At 33.8% G+C, this 16,436-nt stretch overlaps 1 protein-coding gene across 9 annotated transcripts in view; it reads right to left on the bottom strand.

Moving 5' to 3' along the window:
* Window positions 1-16,436, bottom strand: part of LOC108742966 (protein still life, isoforms C/SIF type 2-like) — a 101,177-nt gene that overhangs the window by 15,403 nt on the left and 69,338 nt on the right. For 7 of the 9 annotated variants that reach the window (XR_003232046.1, XR_003232045.1, XR_003232047.1 and 4 more), the window contains exons 6-8: window positions 11,584-11,850; window positions 2,728-3,023; window positions 669-863 (exon numbers count right to left, since the gene is read on the bottom strand). Coding sequence is in view for 6 of the 9 variants with exons in the window: in XM_025979058.1 (XP_025834843.1) it covers window positions 669-863; window positions 2,728-3,023; window positions 11,584-11,850 (758 nt within the window). In the remaining 3 variants the exon portion in view is untranslated. The remainder of the gene's footprint in view (window positions 1-668; window positions 864-2,727; window positions 3,024-11,583; window positions 11,851-16,436) is intronic. The other 2 variants (XM_025979059.1, XM_025979057.1) reach the window with 1 other exon arrangement.

Below are 16,436 nucleotides of genomic sequence, written 5' to 3'. Positions count from 1 at the left end.
AATAAACGCTTACCTTTACGTTTATTTAATGGATCTACGAAAAAGAATTTTGGAGACAATTTTCCGAGTATTTCATTTTAATTTATTAATCTGATGCTAATTATCTGATTAGGGGATCATTCCTTTTGTAATGAACAGAAGTATTAGAAATATTATTTCCTTTTGACATATATATGCCCTTATTTTCGAGATAGCGATTTCAACGGTAACTTTATTGAAAATAGAAATCTAAATTGCTGATTTGAGTCGTATAGGTAAAAGATTACAGTCGCAGTTCAGTCCCGAGCGTAGGTAGGTACTTTCTTTTGCTTTGCAGTTTTCGGATTGCGAATTTTCAGAGACGAAACAGCATTATCTAAACATGATTGTGGCCTTTCTTAGCTTTCAAAAGTTACTCTTCCGAGTCTGTTTGTCGCTCTACTGCTTCCACATGCTCTATCGCATTTGTACAGAAAGCTTTAGCAATTTACTCAATCCTGTTTTCCCTTGGGTACATTATTCGCAAATTCAATTTATAAATAATGAAACAATTAATCAGTTGACAAAGTGCGCAAGTGCATTCGGTAAAGTTGGTATTCGGTACGTCTCAAACTAATACATCAGTTTAATCTTTTGCGTTTACTTTCTAAAGAATGTCGTGACTACGAACGAAAGTAAATAATTCTTACCTTGAATTGACTAGGATGATCGAATTTGTGAAAGTCAGGTTCTAATTCTAACGCTTCCTCCAAACTTTGTAGGAACTGTCTTTGGAATGCTACGATTTCTTGAATGTTACCAAATAGCGCGTTGATTTCCGCATTTGATAGGAATGTTTCTTTCTTAAGTGGTTCCAGATAATTCTCTAGAAGATTATTTAAATGCTGAAATATAAAGGAAGGGGGTATTTATGCAGGCACTCAGTCGATGAATTATTGCGAATATATTCTCAAAGGAAATGTAACTTCCTTTTCTGTAGCCACGAATCCTTTCTGTTTTTAATAAAATTTTGGTTAAATCGACAGGAAGAATAAATGTATCTATACAAACATATAATATATTCATTCGTATATGTACATGCAAAATACGGATTTCGTTTTTATCAGACCCTATTGTTGTCGAGGTTAAATTCCAATGAGATTTTTTTAACGAAAAGGGGATGAAAGGAAACCTGCCAATATTTAACCTTGACTTTTTTATATCACATAAAAAAACGAAAAATGTGGGATTTGATATCGATATAAAAAGAGATGAATTAATTTGGTAATATGAGAATGTCAGCTTTGAAAATGTATTAACGGTTGAATTTTCATATCAGGTTTGGCAATATTTTTTTTTAAATTATCTTCCTCTCGTTCAAAAGTTACCCAGTAAAATCTGTTAAATCATTTTTTGATAAAAAAATTACAACTCTGTCGTAACTGACGACGTAAAATTACGTGAATTTTTATGTGCTCTTCAATTCTTTCCTGCTGAAAGCTTCTTTTTATGTGAATAACTTTGCTTAATTGAAATTATAAATGAAAAAATAATGTGCACGACAGTCGTCTATACTGCTCCTAGCATTCTCGATTTTTTTACGTGCAAAAACTAGAAGTCATTTTGTATTTCATTTAAAGTAATTTTTCAAACGTATTTTCTATTTGTAAAATGCAAAATGCACTTTTGCTGTTAATAGTTTTGCAAGTATCATCGATCAAACTTTATAAAATGATGAATGAAAGTTGCTCACATTGGCCATTGAATGTATTAGAAGTTTAAAAAGGGGACCAAGAGATATTTCATGAGTCTTCTAATTAATTAACTGAAGAGAGCTCAAAAAATTCTAAACTCCTTTAATATGGATAATCTAAAATACTGGATCGATATTGTTTTCTGGGTTCAATTTCATGGTCCATAGAATTTTGAAGTTCCAAATTGATATCATCACCTGCCAAATCACCACTTATCCTACTTTTAGCATGAAACTACGAAATTCTATGAATTACTACAAAGCAGCCCGCAAAACAATATCAAATTGATATACGCCAGCTCTGTAAAACTGAAAACTACGAAATATTTTGGTGTACTGTCATTTATGATATTATACACCCTAGAAGCCACATTACATGGTGGTAATAATTGCTGTTAAAATTTTATTTATTTAGTGTAGGGTACAGTGACCTTAGTTCCCGTTTATGCTACTATTCTCACTTGTTAAGTATGATTGTCAGAATATTTACTAATCTAGATGTACTTAAGTAAGACATTTTGACCAAGAATAAGATTTGAATTATTTTCCCTGAGATTCATGTTCACTCATACTTGATACTAATATGAAAAAAAATCACATATAGAAGACAATAATTTAATAAAATAAAATTTTGTTCGATTATGGTAACGTGCCTATCACGTTGAGGTTAGCTACGCCGGGATTCGTTTCAGCAAGTAGATATCCATATTTTTAAATAGACCTTGTTGGAGCATACGTAATCCTAAAATGTAGCATCGTACTACAGATGGCGTTNAAACTAATTTGAAAAAAAATCACCTATGGAAGTCAATAATTTAATGTTCAGAAGTGTGAATGAAATTTGGATTAAATATTTGAATATGAATTACATATGAAAATTTCAATACCTTTATTTTTAAAATGTTTCGTCATTGCTATTCAGGGTTCTTCAAGTATTTTATGTCAAAACAGAAACCATTAGTAAAGATAAATTAAATTCTTTTTAAATCTTTAATCGTTATTAAATAAACGCTTACCTTTACGTATGTCCTTTCGGTCTCAATCAGTTCTAGGATGACTTTTCTTAGTTTTTCCGCGTCGGTTAGTTGCCGAGTGTGTGCTTGTGATGTGTTGCTGACAATGCTGCCCGTAGGGCTTGACTTTCTGGTTTCGACCGGCGATCGACAAAATCCCGTCACTTGTTCCGCGGTTTTGAGCAAGTTTTCGATTTCGAAAGAGTTTGTTCTCGAGCTGAACTTGATCCCGCCGTCGGCCGTAAGGGACGTGGAAACGTTATCCGATTCTGTAGAGTACGACGGTTGAGGTTCTTTACCTGTTACGTGATGAAATGGAATGATGAGCTAGCGATAAAGCAATGAATGACATGAACATTTACAAAGAAACATTTGAAATGTGAAGAAAAGGTTGACGCTTTACTGTGGTCCTCTAGAGTTGTAGATTACTTTTAAACTTCTTCTAGGACTTTTCTACATTACTTCATGGAATTTTAATTTCCTATAAGCACTTAATTAGTAGTAAAGTAGGTGGGATTTAAAATCAATATCAATGAACATGTTACCACTTTTTGGCCTTTAAAACGACTTTCTAGGTAATTCTTCAGCTGAAGAGCTGCTTCTTTTGCCAACAGTACCAGAAACTCTTGTTGAAGACCAAAAAGTGGTAGACATTTAACAAGAGCTTCTAGTATTGTTAAGAAAAGGGGTGTGTTCTAACTTCTTCTCTAGAAAGAGGTTCTGAAGACCAAACAGTGGTAAGATGTTGATCGACAGGCCATCGACACTATTTATAAATCCCGCTTGCTATACTATTTACCTACATTTCTAATGAAAATACGAAGATGTAACACATGTTTTGCAAATAGAGTTGGTAATGTATGTTCTAATTTTTTATGTATTATTATAATATTGTATATGGAATGATACTTATGTATGCACAGTGTTATTACTTTGACGATTGTAAATTTTTAGTTTTAACTTCTTTGAATTAGAAGTAAATTTCTATAGATTCATGAATAGATGGCCTATTCGTGGTGGAATATCACGAAAGAAACAAAAATTGCAAAATTGTCGTCAAGTTGTGTTTACATCATCAGTAAATTGAAATATAACTTCCGTTAAGAAATTAAACTTGCTTTGCATTAACACTTTCTATACTTGTAGAAATACATGGGGGTTACTTAAAATCTTTCAGTAGGTACTTACAAAAGCATACACCATACTGTTCGACTACTATTCGTATATGACAGTAAATTAATACGAAAGAAAAAGTATTATAACAATCGTTATTATACAGTTTGTTTAATTGAAAGTGTTTGGGTAAAAGTCGAATAGATATTTATCTATATACGTAAATGCTTAACGAATACTGAATAGAAAGAATACTAGATATTCATACATTTATCTTGTATGTCTGAACACTTTGTATCTTATTATGATTGTTAGATGTTTAAATGTGTGGCTTCGCCTATAATTTCTTATTGCGACCTATACAAATGACATCCGCGTCCCCAAAAGATTCGCGGATGCTCCGCGGTTGTGGTTGTGAATGCGAATATTTGTAATATCAGAATGAGTACAGAATAATATAAAAAAAAAAAAGATAAACGTTCCAAGTTCCAATAACAGTTTTATCTTTTAAGCGAAATTCAAAATGTTCCGCAAAAAAATCATGACATAAAAATGAACCAAATTAGGTACAAGCCTTGAAATCAACATTGCATCTGATAAGCAATGGAATTTTCTTAGCTTATTTGAATTTGAAACGTGGAAATTGTGTGGTACATCTCGTTTACAAATGATTAATTGTGTTATTGCGCGTGTATGTTCTGATGCGCCTACGGTTTTTGATTTCGGCGTAGCATTCGATTATAGATGACTAATACTATCTAATATTAGGGTTGTATTGTTTTGTTGAGTATTGTATCTATAATACGCGATGCCATATGAATTTAGGACGCATGTTTGTGCTTGCATACAAATTTGTTTGAACGTGATTAATTAATCACAAGAAACACATAATGTAAACGTATATGGTCGAAACGTGAGAGATTGTAATCGAGGAAAAGTTTCTTTGGAAAATGTGCTTTCTTGCGGAAACCAGGTCTCGCTTTTGTTGGAAATTTAGTAAAGTTGCTTTTATTATTTCCACCTGTCGTAAGTTGTTATAAATCGCTTGTTGGCGGTGATGTAGAACTGTACAGGGGTTTCTGTAAATAGTGAATAACCTTTCAACCGCTTAAGGGGGACCCCTGTAGGTCACCTGGAAGTTTGAATTTTATGTTGAGTGGAAGTCCCATGGGTGTCAAGTAAATTGAGCTTTTCAAATTGACATTACTAATAGCCAGTCTCTCGGGAGTTACGACTGCGAAGCAATTTTCATGCAAAATGTTCTTAAATAGTAATGGTACCGTACGGACTTTGGAATTTATGAGTACTTGGGTATCTACTACTGTTATTTTTAATTTAAAAAGTCAAAGCCACGTAAACAAAATTAATTTGCAAAACAAAACTTAAAAAAAAGTATTATTATTACCGAAAAACTTCATTCGTTACTGCGACGCAATACGAATTTAGACTAATCAATCAAAAACCATTGCACTTCATCCTTCATATAATTTTATAAATTGGGGATTTAATTTAAATGAATTCGTTTTTATATTTTACAGCATATTAAAAAAATTGGTAGCAACTCCGAAAAATATGAGCAAACAAGAATTTCACCTTAAATAGGAACTATAATGCCTTGCTTAATTTTACCAATTTATCAGTTTATCTGTAGTTGGTTGCTTTGATTTAAACATACACGCTTAGTGTAGTTTTTTGAAAATTTCAAATTGATCGTTAGCGAGCACAGAAGTCATTTCTCAACTCAACCCCGCGCTAATCATTGTTCCACGTTATTGTCGCTTTTTCCATCCAGCACTAACGAAATTACTGTTTTTCAAACTTTTACAGTTACAAGGTAAACTCAAACTCGCATTTGACTGATCCTTTTTTATTTATACTGGCGTAAGAAATAGTTTCTGTTGTTACATAGTATCCATAAATTCTTATTTAGGTCACTGATACTAAGTTGGTACATCTAAATTGTTTATTTAAAACTGCGACAATTTAAATAGCGGAATTAATAATAATAGAGGAATCGAGTCGAAAGTCGGAAATAGAATTCATAATCACGAAGATGCAGGGTGGTGAAGCGGCTTACCGTTTTCACTCAGCCTGTGATTCCCTGTCATTTCTACGTTTGTCAATTATCTAATAAGGTAGGCTAGGATTAATATTACGATACTGTTAGGTTATTATTTAACTAAGGTTAAATTGTTGACAAGTCATTCTAAATTGTATATTCCACTTTCAATATTACATTAAAGTCGCTGAAGTTATATCTCAAAATAAACATAGCTATAGATTTGCTCCATTATGACACTGTGAATATTTTATAGTTAAAAAGCAATAGGAAAGGAGATTGTGGTAATAGTAAATAGAAACAGATTTACCACACATGCTTTTTTCAAAGCTGACACGTGTTTCGATAACTTTCATTATAAGCGTTATCAAAAACCATCAGTTTCGCATTGAAATTGTTCACAATCGAAGTGTGCGAAATAGACGTGATCGTTTTTAAAAATAGTTTGTGACATATGGGAGCGTCTCTTTGATACTTTTCTGATAGCTATTTTGTTATTATGCTACTTCTGGTTATATGTACCTATTAATACGTAGATTTTAAATGTTTCAGTACATCTTTTTTCTTAGTTACAAATAATGTGCATTTCTTTGTCAAATCGAGCGCAGTTCTTTGTTTGCTTGTTTGTTTGATAAACTCAATATTCTTTTATTAAAAGGAAAAAGCTGTTAAGTTGGGAACACAGTTGGCTTAGCGTTTTAATCCAAATGGATTTTGTATATATTCCGGTTTAACGAACAGAAGTTTGCGTAACGATTTCAAAACCCTTTAACAAGAATATCCGATCAATTTGTTATGTTCTAGGAATATTAAAGACGCTGTCTTGCAAAAGAAGGCTAATCAACTGTACTAAATTTTAATTGTTTTCAACTAAAGCGGATATAATGATAGGAAGGAAGGTAGATATATATATTGAAAAATAACATCAATACTTTGAAATAATTTTTATGGACTCTTGCCGTTATATACCATAATATACCCGTTTACACCAAACTTTGCGGATCCTTGATAAAAAACTGGATAATTTTTTTATAACGAATAATAAAGTCTGCACAAATGAATGGTATGCTATTTTCGGAATATCTACTGTATTACGTGAAATCATAACAAACAAACAAACTTATATTCGCATCATCTACACATCTAGAGTCAGATGCAGTTCAAAATCTTCGCAAAATCTTGATCGTAGTTTAGTGACTGTTAATTGTAATTTCCTTTATATTTTTTTAATGTCTAGCAGAACTCTTATTAGCCAATGTGAAAGTAGGTACTAAAGTTTTAGGTATTTCACCGACTTTCATTTCTGATTTTTACAATATTTTGCGCTTAGTTATATAAGTACTGTACGACTGAGTTACTAATGTAAAATATGAGTTTGAATTAGAAAAAGTCTTGCTCATTTCAATTAGGTATTACTTTTGTGCTGGAAAATCGTTCATTAAAAGTTTGGGAATTTTACGTCCATTACGTCCCAGGGGTTGGTTTCTAAAAGTGAAGCGGTAACCAGTGAGGCTTAATTTATTTCTAAAAATTTTCGACTTAACTAGATGGTTTACTGCCTTTGTGGAAAAACGGACCTTTCATTAAATTTATTAATCAACTTTTTTCCCGAACTTATTTTTTAATTAGGCAGGTACCTGTACATACTTTGCTGTTAATCATCTACGCCTTTCTGTACGTGTTAAGGTTTACCGATGAAAAAAATGTAACAGACCCTAAGCAAGCAAGAGCTTTTATTTTTGTCTGGTAAAATTAATGGATTGCCTTTTAGTTGAAACGAATGAAGGAAATTTATACAAATTTCATAATTTCAAAAATAAAATTCTACTTTACCTTATTATGGTTGACAACATAAACTTTACAATAGTGTTTCTTACATATAGAAAAGTAGAAAACAAATAATTTAATGATACGACTTACTCAAAACCCGTTTAGGTAACAAATGGTATTTATTCTTAATAAATAAACGTTTCGTCCGTAGGTGAAGATATCTTCAAGGTAATTGAAGTAATTGAATTGTTAATAATGGTGGAGACTTACAAGCTATTTTCACATTATGACTAGGTAATGTAAATTTAAATCAAAATTATAAAAATTATACTTTTTCATTAATCTGACTAATTAAATTAAATTGATTAATTTTCAATTAGTTTCAATTAATATTCAATTTAATTTAGTTAAAAACGTAAAATACGGTTTATCAAAATTAAATGAAAGTCTGATTAAAGTTTAAATTTACAATTATTGCTAGTCATATTATTAACAATGCAATATCCTGAAAAGACCTTAATGTATGTGCGAAACGTTGGTTTATTGAAAAAAAATCCGTTTGGTAGCAAATCTGTAAGTTATTTCATTTACGAGTAGAAATAAGGGAAGAGATAAGAAAATAAAAGCGAAGAAAATCTGACAATCCCCCTTGGCTTTCGGTGTAAAATAACGAAAAATTACACGTTTTAATTTTTAATGCTCCATGTTTGAAGCGAATTGTTTTCCTATTCCCCTCGAGATTTAAACTGATGTAAAGTTGACATCAGCATCATTTTCGAACAGAAATTCGCAATTCTGTGAATGTACTAAACCGATTTTGGTTTCGAAATTTTATGAGACAAGAATGTTCCTATCCTAAATCCATAAAAGAACATTCCAATCAGACCAAGGATGACGGAGTAGGACCCCTAAAAATAAACGACTACGGCGGTACTAAACTGGAAATTCTTCTCCATTTTTAGAATCATTTTCATCGTTATAGATATCTGATCAATAACGTCTTAAAGGTCAAGAGAAACAATTTTCGAGCATCTCTAAATGGTTTTCAAATGGTTGATGGAATCGGCATTTACTTGGTGAAAATTTATTATAAAAAAATAACAATAGACATGTAATTTTTCACAATATTTTAATTTTTCCACACAGTAGCTTTTCCATGTTTGAAACGAATTGTTTTCCTATTTCGCGTGAGATTTAAACTGATGTAACAGTGTAACAATCCACTTAAAAAAGCTACTATGCTAGCGAAACAGTTGTCGTGAGAAAATAAAAGTATTGTGAAAAATTACAAGTTGTATTATTTTTTTCTCTAAATGGTTGTATCTTAATTTAATGACAGAAGAAGCAAAAGGTCTGTAAATTTCAAATCTGTAAATAAATATAAAATACGTATAAAGTGAATTTGTGAGGCATTATGGATACATCTTTCTAGAAATTGAACAAATTAATTATTTTAATTAGAGAAAGAAAATGAGAAAATATGTTTTAGATTTATGTTAAAATACCCCTTGAACTCGATTTTAGTGAAATCATTTTGATTATTTTACAATTTCACTGCTGCCAGTGGTAGCTCCTGATTAAACTATGTAAGTATACGTTCGGAAAATGTTTGTTTGAATGTTAATGCAATCCTACGATCCTTCATAAAGGCAAACTTGCCAATAACCATTTTGTTCAAGCTTTCAATTTTCCATAAGTTTGAATAAATAATTTTTCAATGGAAGGCATAGATAGACTCGCCTAAATTCCAAGCTTTATGATAGCAAACGGGAATAGAGTGGGGAGCAGTGGCGTAGCGTAGTGGGGCGGCAGGGGCGGCACTTTTTAGGTGCGACGAAGTATAACAATAAAATAAAAAATTTAAAAGAGATTTAGACCGGAAACCGATATAAATTTCAATTTAATATGTGTAAGTACTCGTTCCTATGAAGAAAGGTTTTGATAGACAGACGGGCAATGAAATGATTTGATGAAAGTAAAGATAGATAAAGGTTCCAGTTTTTCTTATTAACGTATGAAATCTTAAAAACGGAAAATTTCAGTAAAGCAAGATTTTCTTTACATTTACTAGCTATTTCTTTTGATTAAATATTACATTGAAATATCTAAATAAGAGGGCGGCAAAATTTTCTTCCGTCCCGGGCAGCCGACACCCACGCTACGCCACTGGTGGGGGCGGGGTGCGTGTTTTCGAAGTAGTGCTCCCAATAATTTCACGAGAGCTTTTATATGTTTATAGTACTTTATGTATTTTAGGAAAAATTATGTCAGAAAGTACTTATTAGGTCCTGCACCGGAAAACCGAAGTCACTATGAGATTGTACGTCCTTTTTTACATAGTTACCACATCTTAAAGCTTAGTTAATATCTTCTATCTCCCAATAATTTCATGAGCCCCTTTCTTTGTTTAGTAACAATATTGTCCGAAAGTACCTATTCGACANGGAATTTGTCTAAAACATGAAATTCCATATACTGTATGTTTAGGGTTAGAAAGACTGGGTAGGTGAAAATAAACTGTGTCTTGTTCATAATTATGGGAACCATCAGGTAAAGCAAGAGTTGGCAGATACTTCCAACCAGCCGGACATTCATTGGGGGCGTCTGGCACAAGGGGCGGGAATGAATATTCCACCTTAGAAGCAATAAACTAATGTTAGGATCATGTTATCACAAAAACATATTAATGTTTAATGGGAACAGAATACCTGACAGCCCTTTTTATGATGAAAACCAACAACAATCACGTATAATATGGGCCCCTCAATTTCCGTCATATTTGATGAGTAATGTGCTGTAAAAAACTGCTTGATAAACAAATTTATTTAACTTTCGTTTGGATTTGTGACATTTTGACCACCATAATTTATTTATTATGACAATAATTTGTCAGATGACAGTACACTCATAGATTTCAATATGAATGCTCTCATAAAATAATTGATTGATAAACAATTAGTAGTAAATTAAATAGATTACTGATCGTTTTGTTATTAATGAGAAGGTGATTTAAAGCTAGCTATTTTTGATTTTTAATACGACTTAAAAAAAAGGTGTTATATTGTTGTTTTTGAAGCCATCTTTTGATTCATATTCTAAATAAAAATTTGCTATAATACCTTGTACAGCCATCTTTTGTAAGATAACTGTATCACTAATGTTCGAAAACTGTTGCTTCCATGAGATTCTACGTACTTTTTTACATAATTATCACTTATTAAAGCTTAGCTATATATGTTCCTATCTCGAAAAATAATTTCACGAGCACTTTTTATGTTTCAATCATTTTATATATTTTAGAAAAAATAATGCCGGAATGTACCTATTCGGCACCGCACTCAAAAACCGTTACCACCATGAGATTCTACGTACTTTTTTACATAATAATCACTTCTTACAGCGTTTCAAATTCATTCTATCTCCATAAGATTTTACGAGCGCTTTTTACGTTTAAGTCATTTTATATATTTTAGCAAAAATTATGTCTAAAAGTCCCTATTTGATACCGCACTGAAAAACCGTTAGAAACATGAACTTCTGCGTACCTTTTTATATAATTATGACTTATAAGTTTAGTTAATTAATATCATCTCTCAGTAATTTCAAGAAAGCTTTTTTAGGTTTATGGTATTTTATACATTTTAGCAAAAATTATGTCAGAAAGTAGTACCTACCTACTTGGTACTGTACTGGAAAACCGTTGCCACTATGACATTCTACGTACTTCTTTACATAATTTACATAATCTGCTGAATTCAAGCTAGGACAAATGGTAATATTCGATCATTAATTGATTTTAACCTTTGACCCACATTGGTATCGAATGTAGCTAATAATAATAATAATGAATGAGTGGTGTTATGAAAATGTGAACGAATGCAACATCTAAATGACATCTACCATTAAATATTACTCACTCCAACCTGGGGCAGGAACTATGAGACCGGAGATCATTTCCTCACTGATGACCTGGGGCTCGGAGGGCGGTGGAGGGCAAACCAAACTTTCGATGTTGTCATCGGTCGTCCTGAGGATCCCTGTCAATTCCGGTGGTTCGGTTCGCGAAGATCGCATCATCATGCACAAGGACAACTCTTCTTGTAGAACGCTCTCCAAATACATCATGTCCAGGTCGGAAACGATCGCCCCATTTATTACCATGATTTCATCGCCTTTTATTATACCTGGAAAAGAAGAACACTACCCTCAGTCCTGATTTACTGATACACGTACAGACGTCAAATAGAAATGCAGCAAATAATTGACAAAAAGAGTTCTAATATTTTATTGACTTGGTCTGCGTTAGAGCCAACACAATTCAGGTCTCATCCTCAGTTTTATCCATTTCCCGAGTCCACATTATGCAATTTGCCCTACTGTTCGTTTTATCGTGTTCCTGAGTCCACGAGATGCTCCTATTTTCTGATTAAATAGTATGATTCCCATGGGGTGTTACCAAAATTTTCTAGAGATCGTGTGCTCTGCGGGAATAATAAAAGCGAGATAAGAAAATAAAAGCGAAGAAAATCTGACAATCCCCCTTGGCTTTCGGTGTAAAATAACGAAAAATTACACGTTTTAATTTTTAATGCTCCATGTTTGAAGCGAATTGTTTTCCTATTCCCCTCGAGATTTAAACTGATGTAAAGTTGACATCAGCATCATTTTCGAACAGAAATTCGCAATTCTGTGAATGTACTAAACCGATTTTGGTTTCGAAATTTTATGAGACAAGAATGTTCCTATCCTAAATCCATAAAAGAACATTCCAATCAGACCAAGGATGACGGAGTAGGACCCCTAAAAATAAACGACTACGGCAGTACTAAACTGGAAATTCTTCTCCATTTTTAGAATCATTTTCATCGTTATAGATATCTGATCAATAACGTCTTAAAGGTCAAGAGAAACAATTTTCGAGCATCTCTAAATGGTTTTCAAATGGTTGATGGAATCGGCATTTACTTGGTGAAAATTTATTATAAAAAAATAACAATAGACATGTAATTTTTCACAATATTTTAATTTTTCCACACAGTAGCTTCTCCATGTTTGAAACGAATTGTTTTCCTATTTCGCGTGAGATTTAAACTGATGTAACAGTGTAACAATCCACTTGAAAAAGCTACTATGCTAGCGAAACAGTTGTCGTGGGAAAATAAAAGTATTGTGAAAAATTACAAGTTATATTATTTTTTTCTCTAAATGGTTGTATCTTAATTTAATGACAGAAGAAGCAAAAGGTCTGTAAATTTCAAATCTGTAAATAAATATAAAATACGAGGGTGGATTGATAAGTTTCCGGCCTAACCAAGAGATGACGCCACTAGGCCTACCTTGAGGTGACATTCTATAGTACCATCCTTGGATAGCTTGTAGCTATAGTTTCAGCCCGATCTCCTTGCTAGTGTAGGTTTGACAGCNTTCGACCGCACACATGCTATAATGTGCGCACTGAGCCGGGGCATCCGTCTGTGAAAGAATTTTTCCGATAAGTCCTACCGTTTTCAAACTACAGGCTTCGAAATGTCAAATTTGAAAATATTGCGCTCACGAACATGGCCGCGTTTGAAAATTCGTAACTCCGCAGCCTGACGTCTCATGCATACCAAACATGGCTCGTTCGAAGCTCAATTAGTGTGGGAAGTTTTTGAAGAAAGCAGTTCGGAACTGTCGCACTCCTGGTGTCGGCTAGAGCCGACGAAATTCACGCAATTTGCCCTATTTTTATTTTTAGCGTTTTCCGGAGTCCACGAGATGACGAATAACTTCCGATAGAATGGTCCGATATCGATGGGAGTGATATCAAAATTTTCTAGAGATACCGTGCTCTTCGTTGATAATAAAAGCGCCCCTCTGCGAGATTTCGTTTAAAAGTTATAGCTGTCGAAAGCTTTGGGCCGGTGTTATTTTTTAAATCGAGAATTGAACCTTTAGTAGAACGTATCTGGCGAACTATTAGAGATAGCGCAAAAATTCTTGCACCAACGGATGGCCCGCGTCGTCGCGAACAGGAAAAACTTAATTTCGAAAGAAAATAAAATTTTAAAAATTTTGAAAATTTTGAATTTTCGATCGGCGCGGATTTCGACCGCACACATGCTATAATGTGCGCACTGAGCCGGGGCATCCGTCTGTGAAAGAATTTTTCAGAAAAGTCCAACCGTTCCGCAGCTACGGGCTTCGAAAGGTCAAATTTGAAAATATTGCGCTCACGGACATGATGGCGTTTGAAAATTCATAGCTCCGCAGCATGACGTTTCATACATACCAAACATGGCTCGTTCGAAGCCCAATAAGTGAGAGAAGTTTTCGACGAAAACGGTTTGGAACTGTGACATTCCTGGCCTGCGTTAGAGCCGACCAAATTCACGCAATTTGCCCTATTTTTATTTTTAGCGTTTCTCTGAGTCCACACAATGACCCCTAACTTCCGAACGAAAAGTCCGATATCGATGGAAGTGTTACCAAAATTTTCTAGAGATCGTGTGCTCTGCGGGAATAATAAAAGCGCCCCCCTACGAGATTTCGTTTGCAAGTTATAGCTGTCGAAAGCTTTGGCCTAGTGTTATTTTTGAAATCGGGAATTAAACGTTTAGGGGACCATAGCTTGGCAAACTATTAAAGATACCGTAAAAATTATTTTACTACTAGTTGTGCCGTGCCGTCCTGAATATAAAAAATTGAATTTCGAAGGAAAATAAAATACAATTTTTAAAAATTTTGACTTTCTTGTCGGCACCAAATGTGTCAGCAGACGTACTATGACATTCGGACTGGGACGGGACATCCGTCTGTGAATGAATTTTGTCGAAAAGTCTGTCCGTTTTCTAACTACAGGCAACGAAAGGTCAAATTTGAAAATGTTGCCCTCAGGAACATAGCTCCGCAGTTCGACGTCCGATGCATGCGATACCTGGCTCGTTCGAAGCCCAATGAATGGGGAACGAATTTTTTACGAACACAGTTTTGAACTGTGAAATTCCCGGCCTGCGCTACAGCCTGCCGAACTCAGGCACTTTGCCCTACGGTTCGTGTTGCCGTTTTCCCGAGTCCATGAGATGGTCGATATTTTCTGATTAGGTGGTTCGATTCTCATGGGTGTGCCATCAAAATTTTCTAGAGATACTGTGCACTGCACCGAGAGTGAAAGCGCTTACCTGNAAAGTCTTTCCGTTTTCTAAATACAGGCTACGAAAGGTCAAATTTGAAAATTTTGCCCTCAGGAACATAGCTCCGCAGTTCGACGTTCGATGCATGCGATACCTGGCCCGTTCGAAGCCCAATGAATGGGGCAAATTTTTGACGAAAACAGTTTTGAACTGTGACATTCCTGGCCTGCGCTACAGCCTGCCGAACTCATGCACTTTGCCCTACGGTTCGTTTTGCCGTAGTGCATGAGATGGTCGATATTTTCTGATTAGGTAGTTCGATTCTCATGGGTGTGCCATCAAAATTTTATAGAGATACTGTGCACTGCACCGAGAGTGAAAGCGCTTACCTGTGAGATGCCCTTCCAGATTTACCACTGCCGAATGTTCTGGCTTAGTATGATAAACTTTTTCAAATAAGTTTTTGAAATTTGTGTACATATGCTTATATAAACCTTACATTTGATTCATTTGGACATCTCATCTGCTGGAAGTCTAACTTATAACGCTATAAAGCTTACGAGATGTATGTATGGTCACGACGCACATTTCAGTCACGCACACGTGAACGGTACCATTGGCAATCGTGCACATGTTTGTTTAACGCAGCGGAATGGTGATATGTTTAATTTGATATGTAACACATGTGTTGACTGCTTCCGAATCTCTAATAGCTTTAATGATGTATATTATATTCTATGTATGACAACGCCAATTTCTTTTACTACATTTTATTATATTACTTATGCGTATTGCCACTAATCAATTTTTCATATCACGATTTCCAAAATCGGAATGGCTTTCGCGTTTCCAGCAGTGTAGATTTATTCTTGCAATAACTCCCTTTATAGGCTCAAAGTATTCCCGAATGACATCTGAAAACAGGACTGGCTTCTAAACGGCAGGTCATTATTACACCAGGTATAATAAAAGTCTGGAAATGTATCAACTAAACTTTACCCTCGGGTATTGAGGATCCAATTTCGATGAGATAATTAATTAATATGATTACCGAAACATACACTGTAGGCGCAAAGCGCAAATTTTCTTTAGCACAACTTGATGATATTAATTAATGTTCATCACCGAGTAATTTAAAAATGAATAGTGAATTAGGATGGTTTTGAATGAACGTAAAGTATTTAACTTTTTGTTAGCGTAAATTAAGTCAATGGTGTGTTAGAAAATCGAAAACTGGAAATTATGTAACATATCTACCTATGTTACATTTATGTAATTGAAGTAGTTTCAAGCATAAAAAAAATACCAAATGTTGCAATATTTGGACAGCACCCAAGAATTTTCGTGCAATAATTAATGCAGTTTATCAAATTTGCAATAGAGAATAAATTGTAAAGGCAAATGAATGTCAGTAAGAGACTAATTTGATTAATGAACAAATATTTCGTTTTATGGGCAAAAGTGTTTGTTGATTTAAACCTTCAAAGTTTTGTGAAAAATCAATGAGAGATTTATTGCAATTTATTTTTCAATAAAACGTCTATTTAACCAAATCAAATGTATGCAGTTAGTCGTTTATTTTTTCACAGAAATACTGTAATATGATCTTTATAAATATAAAAATCTTAAAATCGGAAAAAACTTAATTTCGAATGAAA

The sequence above is a fragment of the Agrilus planipennis genome, unplaced genomic scaffold (genome assembly GCF_000699045.2).
Source record: "Agrilus planipennis isolate EAB-ADULT unplaced genomic scaffold, Apla_2.0 scaffold402, whole genome shotgun sequence".
Lineage (NCBI taxonomy): Eukaryota > Metazoa > Arthropoda > Insecta > Coleoptera > Buprestidae > Agrilus > Agrilus planipennis.
The sequence above is the reverse complement of the archived record's forward strand: the minus strand, read 5'-3'. Positions and strand labels throughout refer to the sequence as shown.